Source organism: Spermophilus citellus, assembly GCF_964194105.1.
Source record: "Spermophilus citellus genome assembly, chromosome: 4".
NCBI classification, from domain to species: domain Eukaryota; kingdom Metazoa; phylum Chordata; class Mammalia; order Rodentia; family Sciuridae; genus Spermophilus; species Spermophilus citellus.
In genome coordinates, this window is record NC_138185.1 from 127,494,956 (window position 1) to 127,510,848 (window position 15,893).

Below are 15,893 nucleotides of genomic sequence, written 5' to 3' on the forward strand. Positions count from 1 at the left end.
GAGACTGTCCTACTAAACTGCCAAGTCTGGCCTCAAACTTGGAATCCTCCTGCCTCAGTCTCCCAAACAGCTGGTATTACAGGAATGTGTCGCTGTACCCAGCTAGTCCTCAAACATCTTTTTAAAAAAATTTTTTGTTAGTCATGGGATTATAGTAATTTGGAAACTACTGCACTATACCACAGAAGCTTCCCAGTAGGAAGACTTGAAAATCCTTGTCAGTATTGAGTTTAATGTAATATCCTGTATGGTGGCATGTTCAAGTGTTTTTCTTACAGGGTCATTTAATTTAAATTGTCTGGATTCTCAGATTTTCCTTTACTTTTGTTCACCCACTTTCTTTTCCCTCTCTTTAATTTCATCACTAAATATGTAAGTTTCTCTTTTAATTAGGAATAGTCTTGTTATAAGCTTCCAGAACTTCTTTGGGCTCCGTACTTAGACTACCCATCACATTACAGTTCATCAGGAAATAGCCTTATATGTAACATACTTAATCCAAATGTTTCTTAATCTTGAAGTTCCAAGTAAATTATCATCCTAGTCATTATTAAAAATGAAGTCTAGAAGTGAACTTACATGAAATGAGAATATAGTATAGGCCAGAGATCAGCTTTAGTCTAACCTGTGTCAGCCATGATTACATCTTCCCTTTGCCAATGAAATTCAGTGTGTCCTTCTCTCATACACCATCTGTTTGTGAAAATCAGCATTAGGGTTTAATAGACATATGTGTTAGAGGGAGATTTATTCCTGGAGAGTCTAAGCAACCATGAAGTGCTTCTTCAATATGGTGATTGAAAAAATTCATATCCGTTAATATATTTTGTTCTTTTTCTTAAAATTGATCATGTGATCATCTGGCTTAAGTCCAGATAGTATCTATTTGAGGCTGCAGATTTGCTATCTTAGGAACCCCTGATGATTAGTGTGCCTTTTTCATGGGATCGAGGCTACATGAGCCAAATTGTATTTCTGGCCAAACTTACATTTTTACCACTTCACAAGCTTTTTAAAAAAATAATGAGGGCAAAATTCTAAACAATCATCTTTTTGTCAAAAGGGTTTTATTAGCAACAGAACTCTTCCTTCAAAGAAAATTGCAGATGCTCAGTATATAAAACATAATGTGGCTCCAAGCCACAATCTCACCCTTCTCCCTACCATAATGGCACCTGAAGGATCTCTGAGCAATCATCAGGGCTTTGCAAGCACAGGATGAAAACCACAATAAAAAATTCAAAGTGTATATACACTGATAAAAATATGGCTGTGCTACTGAAACTGGCAGAGCCATGGCAGCAGAGCTTTGAAAAGAGGTTTTGTATATAATTTTTTGCCTAAAATTACATTTCAGAAAGTATTTACTAGATAAAACAAAGTCAAGCTTTAATTTTACCTACTTTTTCAGAACATACTTTTTACATAATTTGGGGTTGGTGGTGCTACTGAGGCTGATATACTTTTTGTTTACTAATTTAAAAAGATTTATATTGGATATGATTCCTTTTTTCATAAATTATTTAATTATAAATAATTAATATGCTTTCTATATTATTATAAAGTAATTGACTTGCTAATATAAGCATTTTTTTTTCTTCTAGTTTGCTAGGGTTTGGATACCTGATCCTGAGGAAGTTTGGAAATCAGCAGAGCTGCTCAAAGATTATAAGCCTGGAGATAAAGTCCTCCTGCTTCACCTTGAGGAAGGAAAGGTAAGAGTCTTTACTTTCAATTGTGGTCATTGCCTGCAGTGAAGGGAGTTCAAAAGTGTGAGTTTATTGTGACTTGCTGATCTTAATTGAAAGTTAAATATTTTTTTACTTACTTACTAACTTGGTAAAAATGACAAACTCAATTTTTTTATCCTAATAGATTTATCAATGACATAGGTTGGTGAAAATATCAGATATTTTTAAAATTCATTGCTTTGCCTGTGAGTTTATTATGATTATCAGATTTAGATTTATATCTAATCTTCCCAAAGATATTATTTAATTGTATTTTGTTTAGATTAACATTAAAATTATTTCATATTAACTAAGATAACATTGCTTAAGGTGCCAGTTTAATTAAGATTTGATGTTTACTACAACTGATCATTTGAGAAATATTTGCTCAGAAAAGCTTAAATTCAATTGTGTCTCTTCTGCACTGACTTTATTCATTTTGTGAATGAATTCATCTGAGTTCTACCATTTTAATCTCTCTATGATATTTTTACAGGATGTGTCACTTGCTTAAAAACATTTGTCACATTAATTTCCTAGAACTTGTAATCTAGTGAGGGAAACTGGATATAAATAAGTGGAAAAGTTAAATAATTAGAAAATGAAGAATAGTGTTGTACTGCAGTTCTAAAGATGTCAAGAGAATAGTACATGATTAACTGCCAAATCAGTAAAACTATCTTAATGGTTAACTTGTATTGAGTAATCATGTGCCAGGTGTGGTTCTAACTATGTTCTAGTTCATTTAATCTTAACAACAACTCCATGAGGTAGGGCTATTGTTATTCTCATTTTACAAATGAGGAAATCAAGGCTCAAATTGTTTAAGTGACTTACTCAGGATTATAGAGGTATTAAGAAATGAGGCTCTGATGTGAATGCAGGAAATTTGCCTTCATGATCTGTGCTAATGGCCACTCTGTTGTACTATAAAAATAGTAAGGAATTGAGGATCCCAGTAGGAGGAAATATTATTATGGGCTGTGTCATTGGGGGAGGCTTCTTGGAGGAGGAAGGATTTTGATAGGCAACAGGGTCTTAAAAGCTTGATTGAATTTTTTTCTTTTCTTTCTTCCTTTCTTCCTTTCTTTGATGGTGCTGGGGATCAAACCCAGCATTCATGCTAGGTAAGTGCTCTACTAGGTAGCCTCATTCATGCTAGGTAAGTGCTCTACCACTGGGCTATCCCCCAGTCCCACAAACTAGATAGAGTTTGAATGTGCATATTTTGTTGTTTTTTTAAGACAGGATCTTGCTGTGTTGCTCAGGTTGGCCTCAAACTACTGGGCTCAAGGTGTCCTCCTGCCTCAGCCTCCTTTGTAGCCAGAACTACAAGCATGCATCATCCCATCTTGTTTAAATCTAGACAGAGTTTGGATTAATATAGAAAACAGTAGATCCTCTGAGTGTTGGAATGTGTTGTAGAGATAGTGAATGCAACAGGTCAGTTGGAGTAGAGATGTAGAAAGGTATGTTTTCTGGTTCTAAAAATACATATTAAGGTACCTGTCACTATATACCACGTTAAGAGGTGGCAGAAATTGTGATCTTTGACATCCTTATCAGTGAGGAAGATAAACATGATATAACAAAACAAATTGGAAATAAAAGTATATCAGAGTAATGAGTAGATAGAGGGCTGGTGAGGATGAGGAGTCAGAGAGACACTGTCAGAAGAACAAGTAGACATTGGGTGTTGAGTTTAGGGACCTGGAAAAGCATGTTCAAAGGTTAGGAGGCATGCATAATGATGGAGTGTTTGGGGAACCACCCAAGTTCTGTGTTGATGGGATGTGAAGTGAGAGTACAGGACCAGCAGAAGCATGAGAGTGAAAACCAGATCACAGGCACCCGGTGTTCTTCCTATAAAACTCTTGAATTTTATTGATTTGGTATGGGGAATGATTATAGTGTTTCTAAAAAGAATGGTGCCTGGTTTGTGTTTTAGGGACTCATTGATGACGGCATGAAGGATGAATTTCAAGAAAGTAAATCTGAGGCAAGGAGACTAGTTGGGAAGAAGACAGGGAAGAATTAGGCCAGATTAGGAAAACCTTGAGTGTCAAACTAAGGAATTAGCTTATTGAATATGTATTAGTCATCTACTTTGTGTTAGGTACAGTATTAGCCACTTTGGGCTACAGTCTCTCAACTTAATTTTCTCAGCAACCCCTGTGGATTAGTAGGTGATATTATGACTATTATAAATAAGGAAGCCAAGGCTCAGAAACTCTGAGTAGTTTTACCTGAGGTCAGCAGTCAAAAAGTGGCTTTGGGGACTTAAAGTGGAATTTGAACATAGACTTTTTCACTCTAAGACAGTGCTTATTCTATTATGCAGATAGCTGGAAAAGCAGATGATTTCAAGATATACATCTAGACAGATAGCTTCCCAACTTCCCCTAACCCCCCCTTTTTTTTGAATTTTAATATTTATATTTCTTTTAGTTTTTCGGTGGACACAACATCCTTGTTTGTATGTAGTGTTGAGGATTGAACCCAGGCCGCATACATGCCAGGCGAGCCTTGAGCCACATCCCCAGCCCCCCAACCCCTTTTATAACCTGTATTGAATAATCAAAACTAGGGCACTAATATTGATATAAAACTGTTACTGACCTTCTGATTTTATTTGGAGTTCACCAGTTTTGCTACCAGTGCCTTTTTTTCCCTAACCCTGGGTCCCACATTGCATTTTAATTGTCATGTCTCCTTAGTTTCCTTCAGTTTCAAATAGTTCCTCAGTCTTTCATGACTTTCATAACCTTGACACTTTTGAAGAATACTTGACAGGTGCTTTATAGAATGTCCCAATCATGCTGCTTCCTCATGATTACATTAAGGTTATTGAATTTCACGAGGAATGCTATAGATGTGATATTATCTCAGTGTATCATATCAAAGAGTCTATGATGTCAATATATCTTATTACTGGCTATGTTGACCATGCTCACCTAGTTAAGGTGATGTCTGCCATGGTCTACTATGAATTTAGTTTTTTTTCCCTTTATAATTAATGAATACCACTGTTCTACAGGAGATAGTTGGAGGCCACACATAAATCCTGTTTCTCTTTAAACTTTGCCCACTAATTTTAGTGGTCATTACTCGGTCTTGCCCGTAGCAAGTATAACTGGTATTCTAATGGTGATTCTCCATTTCTTTATTTTCTTATACATTTGTTAATTGAAATTCTTATGTACAGCAGTGTTATCTCTTCTCTCCCATTTCTGTATTGATTCAGTCACTTATTTATGTCATTATGGGATAATGAGTATTTATTTTATCATTTACTACTATCATTCGTTTTATCACTAGAATTGTTTCCCTCATTGGCTCTCTTAGATTTGTTCCTCTGTTTTTTGACATATCTTTATCCTGTTTTTTAAAAATCACTTTCTTATTTCCTTATACTAAAAGATAGATATTTGAGGCCCTGGGTTCAATCCTTAGCACTACACACAAAAATAAATAAATAAAATAAAAGATAATAAAAAATTATCTTGTATTTTCTCTTCTCCAAATACCTAGTTTGGAGGATGATATTTAGTAACCAAGATCTGGGCACTAGGTATGCTCGTTGCTATTGGAATAGCACTGCTTCTAGAGTTTTTGGCAGACAGAGATAGGATGTGTATATGAATATACATATATACATATGTCTATACATACTATTGATTAAACTCAGGAAGGTAAATACCACTGAGCTACATACCCAGCCCTTTTTAATTTTTTTTAAATTTTATTCTTTTTTTGGATTGGAGATTGAACCCAGGACTCTGTAAATGCTGGGTAAGTGCTCAGCCACTAAGCTATATCCCAAGCCTTCATTTATTTATTTGTGTGTGTGTGTGTGTGTGTGTGTGTGTGTGTGTGTGTAGATGTTGTTGATGGGCCTTATTATTTATATATATGTGGTGCTAAGAATTGAACCCAGTGCCTCACACGTGCCAGGCAACCTCAGCCCCCAAGCCTTTATTATTATTATTATTTTTTGAGACAGGATTTTATTAAGATGCCCAAGCTGCCCTTAAACTCACAATCTTCTTGCCTCCTGAATAGCTGAGATTACAGGTCTGCACCACTCAGCCTGTCTTTTTTTATTTTGAGACAGGATCTTTCTACGTTGTCCAGTCTTACCTCCAAGTTACAATTCTTCTGCCTTATCCTCCCTAATAACTGGGATTATAGGCATGGACCAAGTGCCCACAAACATATATTTATGGATTGTATTTATAGATATATACATGCATATAGATATTAAATCAAATGCATACAATACTAATGTTTGTACACCATCTATTCTTTAAAATATTTTTTTGTTGTAGATGGACATAATATATCTTTGTTTTTTAAATTTATTTTTACGTGGTGCCAAACAGCAAAACTAGTACTTCACATGCTAGGCCAGTGCTCAACTACTGCATTATAGTTCCAGCCCCTACACTCATCTATTCTTTTTTGTATGACAATATCTCACTATATAGCTATAATAATAGATATAGGTAGAAAGATATGTATTTTAGCTATGAGTTCATAGTAGTCCCTTTTTCTTCAACACTGCAAGGTTAATCCTTTTATTCTCCCTCAGCTTATTTGTAAATTCTTTTTCTGGTTTTCATTATCTATAATATATTTACTCATTTGTTATACATGTAAAGTTATTTCAAAATTGGTAATTCACATCACTGTAAGAAACAAATTTAGCAGAATATAGTGTCTATGTTTAATTTTATTAATTCTTTTTTTTTAAGAGAGAGTTACAGAGAGAGAGAGAGAGAGAGAGAGAGAATTTTTTAATATTTATTTTCTAGTTTTCGGCGGACACAACATCTTTGTTTGTATGTGGTGCTGAGGATCGAACCCGGGCCGCACGCATGCCAGGCGAGCGTGCTACCACTTGAGCCACATCCCCAGCCCATTAATTCTTAATTAAAAATTTTTTTTAAATATTTTTTTTAGTTATACATGGACACAATATCTTTATTTTGTTTATTTATTTTATGTGGTTCTGAGGATTGAACCCAGTGCCTCATATATGCAAGGCAAGCACTCTTTCACTGAGCCACAACCTAAGACCTAATTCTTAATTTAAAAAAAATCCAAAAATATAATGATATGTGCATGTAATAATAGCAATTCTTGGGGCTGGGGTTGTGGCTCGGTGGTAGAGTGCTCGCCTAGCATGTGCAGGTTGCTGGGTTCGATCCTCAGCACCACATAAAAATAAAATAAACGTGTTGTGTTCAACTACAACTAAAACAAAATATTTTTTTAAAAAGCAATTCTTAGAAAAGAAAACAAGCAAGAAGAATAGATATTATAAAATCTATACCAAGTAGCTGGGCATGATAGCACACATCTATCATCTCATTAACTTGGGAGGCTAAGGCAGGAGGATCCCAAGTTCAAGGCCAGCTTTAGCAATTTAGTGAGGTCTAAGTAACTTAGAAACACCCTGTCTCAAAATAAAAAATAAAAAATAAATTAAAAAGGGCTGGGATGTAGCTTAGTGGTAAAGTACCCCTGGGTTAAATCCTCAGTACTGCCCCCCACCGTCACAACTATCCAAGAATCATTCCCTTTTTAGAAACTTTAGATTAAAATAAAGAAAACATAGTTTTTGCAACATTAGAAAAGTTCATTAATTTGCTAATTTTCAGTGATTCTAGAGGAGCAGGTTGTAGCCATCTGAAACCTAATTCCAAGGAGCAAATTTTTATAAAGATGTTGTAGATGAGCATCTCCCATATTACTGTCTTCACAATTCCAACTTCTTCCCCCACTGACCACATGAAAACCCCATCCTCTAATGGAGACTAAGAAGATTATTCTGCCATTTTATAGTCATCTGGCTACATGATGAACTTTGTAACCAGTTTAAGCCATGAAGATTCTGGACATTTCTAAATATTCCCCTTATCATCTAAGGCTTGCTGTCATTCATATCTAATGCTATATTTTTAAGTTATCTGGGGATAGACATTGATGATAAGCAGAAAGGAGAATGTACTGAGAGGTAAAAAGCAGTCAACTGAGAACAGCCAGAGAACAGGCAATTGTGTACTGACAGAGTTGATGCAAGTACCATTTAGGACATTATATCCTGATAAACAGGAAAAGGGAATTGCTGAGAGACAGATTATAAATTTTTCTCTCCTTTATTGTAATCCATTCATGCCTGATTTGAATATTTGACCTCTGTATATATCTTCAGTATTAACAAAATTAGCTTGTCCCACTCTATAATTAAATTGCATTTTTATTGTCTTTATCATAAAGTCATATGCCTGTGACTTCAGAATGTATTGTACTTAATGTTTAGACCCAGGCACCTCATTAAAAATCTAATGAAAAGTATGAACTGTCTTTTCCAGGAAAGTTCACATACATGCATATATGTGTACACATTTGTACACATACACAAAGTGTTGTGCATAGTTTCAGGGGATTCTTGGAGTCCCTCAGGGACTCCCAAACCCTGAGAAGTCCAAGAATCCCCTGAAACTATGCACAACACTTTGTGTATGTGCATGGCCTCTTTTAATTTTTACCACAACTTTGTGTGGCACAGTTCTGTTATGCTGTTTTACAAATGATGGATTTAGGTTAAATAACATATACAAAATCACATAAAAAGTAAATACCAGTCTTATGGTTTGAGCTCAGGTCAATCTGACTCTCAAGCCAAGCTCTTGACCTTTCTTATATTGTCCATCACTTCTCATAAGTAAAGAGGTGAGGGAAGAAAGCTCATTTAATGATTAAAAAGTTCTAAAAATTTCTAGGTAAACAAGGTCTAGGTTCTGATTTCTCCAAAAAATAAAAATCACCAAAAAATTTTAGTAATAAAAAAAAAGCTTTTGCCATTTCCACCAGTTTCTATGATAATGGAAGATCCCAGGAAACAAAAACATTTAATAGCCGAGTAACAAATCAGGAATAGGAAATAAGCAAAATGCATGGGCCTGTTTCCTGTTCCTTGCCATGTCTGATCCAGATGCTGTACCTTCTGTTTTTAGGATTTGGAATACCGTCTAGATCCAAAGACCAAGGAGCTGCCTCATCTACGAAACCCTGATATACTTGTTGGAGAAAATGACCTCACTGCCCTCAGCTATCTTCATGAGCCTGCTGTGCTCCATAATCTCAGAGTTCGCTTTATTGATTCCAAACTCATTTATACATATTGTGGTAAGTATGCTTTGTTGTTTGAGTGGACTATAAACTCTTTCCTCTAAGAGATGCAGCAGTGGAAGCACTATGCATGGGGAAATCAGGCTGTGGTTAGATTTTCTCTTAAAGACAAAAGTCATTTCAGAGTTATAAAAAGATTACCAATATTTATTAGCTAAATTGCATTTGGTACAAAATAAATTCATTTGTGAAGTCACATTATATAGCTTTGCTCAAGATGTAAAGAACTTGGCCCATCTTTTGCATCTCTCCTCACAGAAGCCATATGTCAGATTTAATGCCATATTATTTTTACTTCTTAAAAAACTATATGAAGAGTAGATATTCAAGAACTTACATTTGGAGCAGGTTAGAGGCTTATCGTAACTTTTTCTTAATTATTGAGAAATGCAGGATTGATTTGACTCATGGTAAGTCTTGCTTACTTGGAATGCCAGGCCCCTGCTCATTGCAGTATGCTTTTCCTCTCTCTTAGAAATGAAGCCTATGCATAAGTGTATGTTTTTTGTTTCTTTCCCTCTCCCCTCTGTCTTTTCTTTTTTTTTCTTCTTTTTCTTTATTTTATTCTTATCCTCTATTTTCTCTACTGAACTCTCAGCTTTCTTTTACTTTTTCTCTCTCTGAGACTCAGATCTGAATTTCCATCTGAGTCTTTTTGCCTTCTGTGCCCAATGCAGTGTTTGAACAGGAGCAGCCACCCTTTCTTCTTAAAAGAATGTACATCCTTTAGATCCTTGATGTTAACCATTTTATTTTCCACCATTGACTGAATATTCCTTTTTCTCAGTTTTTATTTTTCTTTGGTACATGTTATTTTCTCAATGAAGCCTTCCCTGGCCACCCTATCTAAATTATAAGGCTTTTTTCCCTCCCAGCTATCTTCCTTGCTTATATTACTTTTCTCCTCTTTTCCTTACTACTCTCTAAACCATATATATAGATGTATCTATTTTTGTATCTATTTTTTTTTACTTATTTTGTTAGTCATCTGAATTTCCTTCTCGACTATAAGCTCCATGAGCATAAAGATTTGTTTTTTCTGTTTTCTGTTATAAAATCAACATTTAGAAAAGACTTGAAACATAGTTGGAGCTAAAGAATATTTGTTAAGTGAATAACTTCATTAAAGTAATATATGTAGCTACTGTAAAATATTAAAGAATACAGAAAAGTATCAAAAAGGAATAACAATTGCATGTAATTCACCAGTGAAAAATAGCCAGTATTCCATTGACTTAAATTCTTTATTTTTTTAAACTTAAATCCTCTCTTTGTGTACCTGTGAAAGACTATAAGCAGATACAAAGATGGAATCATGTATAGTTTTGTGTCATGTTTTTCTATGACATTTTATAGTCTTCAAAAATAAGTGATTTACAGTGGTAGCCCAATAGTCGTGTAGATGTCACAGAATGTGTTCAACTACTTTACTTTTATTACATATTTTCTTTGTTTCCATTTTTACTATTATCAATAACATGATAAACATCTATATTTAAAAACAAGCCTTTACATGAATCTCTATTTTGTTTGGATAAATTTCTAGAAGTAGGAAGTATTTAGAGTACTTAAAACATTTTCACTTAATTTTTTATTTCCCCTGGGATTGAACCCAAGCCTTCATTCATGCTGGGCAAGCATTTTACCTCTAAGTTAAATCCCCAGCCTAATAACATTATTTTAAAAAACCCAGCCCAATTCTTTAATGGTGTTTTAGTTAGGACGATGTGTAATGATTCAGAGAGACAAAAGTTGTGGTATAGAGAGCCTACAGAATGCAAGCAAATTTTTTACCACATGTACTAATCTCTAGGATATATGAAGAACTCAGAAATCTTAACATCAAAAAGAAAAATAACCCAATCAATAATTGGCCAAGGAACTAAACAGACACTTCTCAGAAGATGACATACAATTTATCAGCAAATATATGAAAAAATGTTCAACATCTGTAGCAATTAGAGAAATGCTACTCTAAATCAAAACTACTCTAAGATTTCATCTCACTCCTGTCAGAATGGCAGCTTTTAAGAATACAAACAACAATAAGTGTTGGCGAGGATGTGAGGGGAAAGGCACACTCATACGTTACTGGTGGCACTGCATATTGGAGCAACCAATATGGAAAGCAGTATGGAGATTCCTTGGAAAACTTGGAATAGAACCACCATTTGACCCAGCTATCCCACTCCCTGGTTTATACCCAAAGGACTTAAAAACAGCATACTATAGTGATGCAGCTATATCAATGTTTATAAAAGCAGCACAATTCACAATAGCTAAATTGTGGAACCAACCTGGATGCCTTTCAGTAGATGAATGAATAAAGAAACTGTGTTATATATACACAATGGAATACTACTCAGGAATTAAAAATAATAAAATCATGGCATTTGCTGGTAAATAGATGGCCCTGGAGAATATTATGCTAAGTAAGCCAATCCCAAAAAACCAAATGCCGAATGTTTTCTCTGATATGAGGATGCTGATCCATAATAGGGATGGTGGGGGGTAGTATGGGAGAAATGGAGGAACTTTAGATAGGGCAAAGGGGAGGTAGGGGAAGAGAGGGGGCATGGAGGTAGGAAAGACTGTGTAATGAGATGGACATCATTATTCAAAGTACAAGTATGAAGACACAAATGGTGTGACTCTACTTTGTATACAACCAGAGACATGAAAAATTGTGCTGTATATGTGTACTATGAATTGAAATGCATTCTGGTGTCATATATAACAAATTAGAATAAATGAATTTTTTAAAAGTTGTGTATTTTGATCTTTGAACAATATATTATATTAGTTTAATATGAACTAAAAATTAAATGAAGTTTGTGTTAATTATTTTACTTTATGCCAAGTTTGATATGTTCATTAGGATATCACTGATATCTTTTTCTTTTTCTTTTTTGTCCCCTCCCTCCAGGTATAGTCCTAGTAGCTATAAATCCTTATGAACAACTGCCTATTTATGGAGAAGATATTATTAATGCTTACAGTGGTCAGAACATGGGTGATATGGATCCACATATCTTTGCAGTAGCTGAAGAAGCTTATAAGCAAATGGCTAGGTTGGTGAAAGCTTTCATTATTACTTCATGGCTTTTATTATATGTGATAATTTCTTCTTTTTAAGGTCATGGATATTTTTAAAGTTAATGGCAGTTCATGTATCATTACTAACTAAGCAGCCTTGGTAACCAGTTTGTCTGCATGGCTTGGATTTTTATTAAATATTAAAATAATCTCTTGTTGGCCAAATGTGGTAGTATATACCTGTAAACCGTATGATTCGAGAGCTTCAGGCAGGAAGATCATAAGTTTGCAGCCAGCCTCAGCAACTTATGAGACCCTGTCTCAAAATAAAAAATGAAAAGAACTGGGGCTATAACTCAGTGATAAAGCTCTCTTGGGTTCAGTCCCCAATTACATACACACATACGTAATCTCACATTTATAAAAAGATGTGCAGTTTTAAAAATATTGCCTTTGGAATCTCACCATGATTCTGTGACTAGGCAAGGACAGAAGTTATATTTTACAGATGAGAGGATCAAGTTTTAGTGATATTAAATGACTTGCCTAATGTCATTCAGTAGAATGATAGACCAGAACTAAAAGACCTATGAACTGGGGGGGGGGGGGGGGATTAGTCTGTACCCTAGAGAATTAAATCTAAAAGAAAGTATAATTTTAATGTTATGATAGGGCATCACTCATCTTGAATATCATCTGTAAAATATATCAGATTTAAAAAAAATTTTTGTAGTTATGTATGGACAGAATCCTTTTTAAATTTATTTATTTTTATGTGGTGCTAAGGATCGAACCCAGTGCCTCACACATGCAAGGCAAATGCTCTGCCACTGAGCTATAGCCCCAGCCCTTATATCTGATATTAACCACAAGACCTTAACATTTTTTAAAAATATTTATTTTTTAGTTATAGATGGACAATTTTTTTTTTAATGTGGTGCTGAGGATCGAACCCAGTGCCTCACACGTGCTAGGCAAGTGCTCGACCTCTGAGCCACAACCCCAGCCCCAGGACCCTAACATTTTGAGGGTGGAAAATGGGAGAAAAACATTCTCAGGATTAGATTACACTTAATAATTTGTAATACGAAATAATGTAAAAGAATGAATGCATAAAATAATAGCATATATTTGACTAATTTCTCCAGCTTACAAAGCAGAACTTGGTCTATTATATATATATATATGATTTGAGAAACTCTTAAGTAGTTATGAGTGGAGAGAACACAATATTGTAGAGTTTTTTATTTTCTCTTCTTCAGTCAGGAAGATTGTACATGATTGGACCATTGTGACAGAATTATAGAATTATTTCAATGAAAGAACCCTTAGAAGTCATTGTGCACTTTTCCTAATAAAATACTATTAGTGGTAATAACTCTAATGGCAAATAATAGTTATTACATGTTCTCTTTCTATAAGACATTGATTGATTGCTTTTCCCTTATTAACTAGTTTTATCCTTAAAACAACCTTCTGAGTTTCACTTTATTATTAAACTTTATTTTACCAATGAGAAAACTGAATCATAGAGAAGTCATGTAGTAACTTTTTCAAAGTCTCATTACTAAGGTGACCATTTTTCAAATTCAATTAGTTTGATACTATAAATGTTAATATGTTGTATATAAAATGACTAAACATAGTTTAGTGCTGTATAATAGGCCACAGTATGCCAGATTCTTCTATAAAGTAGTAAGAAATATATAAATTTTAAGAAAATTTATTTTTAAGCTTTGTTTTTAAGCTTAAAAATTTGAGAAAATTCCCTCAATCAGTATATTTTCTCCTTAAGTTGGAAAAGTCTACCAATATTTGATTTGTAGAGTATTGGAGCATTGCAGGAAACTTTAGCACCACTCAGTACAACCTGAGAACTAGTGGACCAAGAGAGAATCACATGGATCGCTAGACCCTAAAAATAATTCCTGAAAATTTAATACTAGTGAGAAAATTTATATGACTTTTTGGAAAATATTATTCTCTTTCTTGTTCTTTTCATTCTTCCTTCCTTTCTCCCCAGGCCCTTTTGTTTTGCATTTTGTGTTCTGGGGATCAAACCCAGTGCCTTGAACATGCAAAGCATGTCCTCTACGACTGAGCTACATCACCATCCCCCTTGGTAGTCTTAAATAAGAAGACATGGCTCTTACCATCTTTGCTGTGGTAATCCATAGCAAATGAATGAATGGTATTATGAATGGTGTTAGATTTACCCTTAGATTTACTTTGGTTTCCTAGCATTTTCCCCACTCTGCTTTATCATCCCTGTGGCTTAGTCACACACTGTGATTTCTTAACTGAAGGTTTATCTTTTTTCCCTTTGCTTAGTTTTCTTTTTAAGGCAGTTTTAAAGTATGCTTCAGCCAGTTATGGTATTATGTTGTTAGTACAACCTAAAAGTCTGATACAACAGCTAAGGCTTAGGCTTCTAGTCATGAATCAAAGGTGCAGGAGCATCCCAGACACCAGGTACTGTCCTGGACACAAGAGAAACAGCAAAAAAATTAGATGAAATAAGCAAAAATTCCTACCCCACAAAGCAAATCATGATAAAGACTACAAATAAATAAAATGCACAATTTATGAAGTATCTATAAGTGCCATGTTGAAGACAATGCTGGATGATTAATAAAATTGGAATATGTACTGGGATTAGGTGGTACTATTATATCAATATTATTGATCCTGATTTTGATCATTGTAGATATGTTAGAACAAGTCTCTGAGGAAATATGCTCTAAAAAGAATCATGTTTGCAACCTACATTCAAATATTTTAGGAAACATCAGAATAAGAGAAACATATTAATAAAGCAAATGGACAGCTGGTGAATCTAGGTAATACACATACAGGAGTTTGTTTTACTATTTTTGCAATTTTTTTGTTTGAAGTCATGAGAAAACTGAATTTACAAAGCAAACCTAAAAAGAACAGACCAGGGTCAAGGGTAGAAAGTAGGAGATCAGCTAGGTTTTTGCAACAGTCTAAGCAAGAAATGATAATTTTAGTTTTAGGATATTAGTGGAGATGGTTAGGAAGTGGGTGGATTCTGAATATATCTTTTACAATAGAACTGGCAAAGACTTGCTTATGTGAGAAAGAAATTGGAGATAGGGACAAAGATTTAATCTGAGTTCTAGAACATTGAAAGTACCATTTCCTGAGATGGAGAAGTAGTAAGAGGAGCAAGTTGTGAATGTGTGTGGTGTGGGGCAAAGAGTAGGGGTGGGCTTCCATTTTAGATCTTTAAGGTTGAAATGCTGTTTTAGGCATCTCTTCTCAAAGCAAAGTTAACAGTAGTGATTCTTCTCAAGCATGTTAGTAGCAATAACCAGCATGCTTGGCTCATGGTTCCTTTCTAAACATGCTCCTTGGAGAACAAAAATATTTTAAGAGAATACAAATACTTTTATAGAATAGCCTCCTAATTTTAGTATTCCTGATTACCTCCAGAGGAGAAAACCTCAATGGACTGCGGTGTCTATTTTTATTATCATATATTCATTTCACATTGTTGCTAGTCATTTCTCATGTTGAGATTGATTGTTCTTTAATATCTAAGTCATAATGTTATTTGCTTTAAAATAACATATTTTAATTTTGTTTCCCTTAAATCAGGTAGTACTGATTGCTTAACTTTTCTATATTTTCTCTCTTTTGTGAATCAATTTTACTGTTTCATTTATAGTTCTACTTGAAATTAGCTAGTTCGGTGCAGTTAATTTTGGTATAGTAAAAAAGATATCTGTACTAGTTGAGTCTCTACCAATAATTAACTATTTAACTTGAATCTCAAAATTTCCTTGGATCTCAGTTTAATTACATATAAATAGAACAATTTCACTAATATCTAGTTTTACATTTACAGACTGTTCCGTGGAATGCATTTGCTACCTTTCTGTTTAATGGAGACTAGCATGTAGTATT

At 34.4% G+C, this 15,893-nt stretch overlaps 1 protein-coding gene across 4 annotated transcripts in view; it reads left to right on the forward strand.

Moving 5' to 3' along the window:
• The window catches only part of MYO5A (myosin VA), a 207,184-nt gene that overhangs the window by 65,859 nt on the left and 125,432 nt on the right, over window positions 1-15,893 (forward strand). For all 4 annotated transcript variants that reach the window (XM_081290005.1, XM_081290006.1, XM_081290007.1 and 1 more), the window contains exons 2-4: window positions 1,605-1,715; window positions 8,753-8,924; window positions 11,854-11,998. In XM_081290005.1, the coding sequence (XP_081146131.1) occupies window positions 1,605-1,715; window positions 8,753-8,924; window positions 11,854-11,998 (428 nt within the window). The remainder of the gene's footprint in view (window positions 1-1,604; window positions 1,716-8,752; window positions 8,925-11,853; window positions 11,999-15,893) is intronic.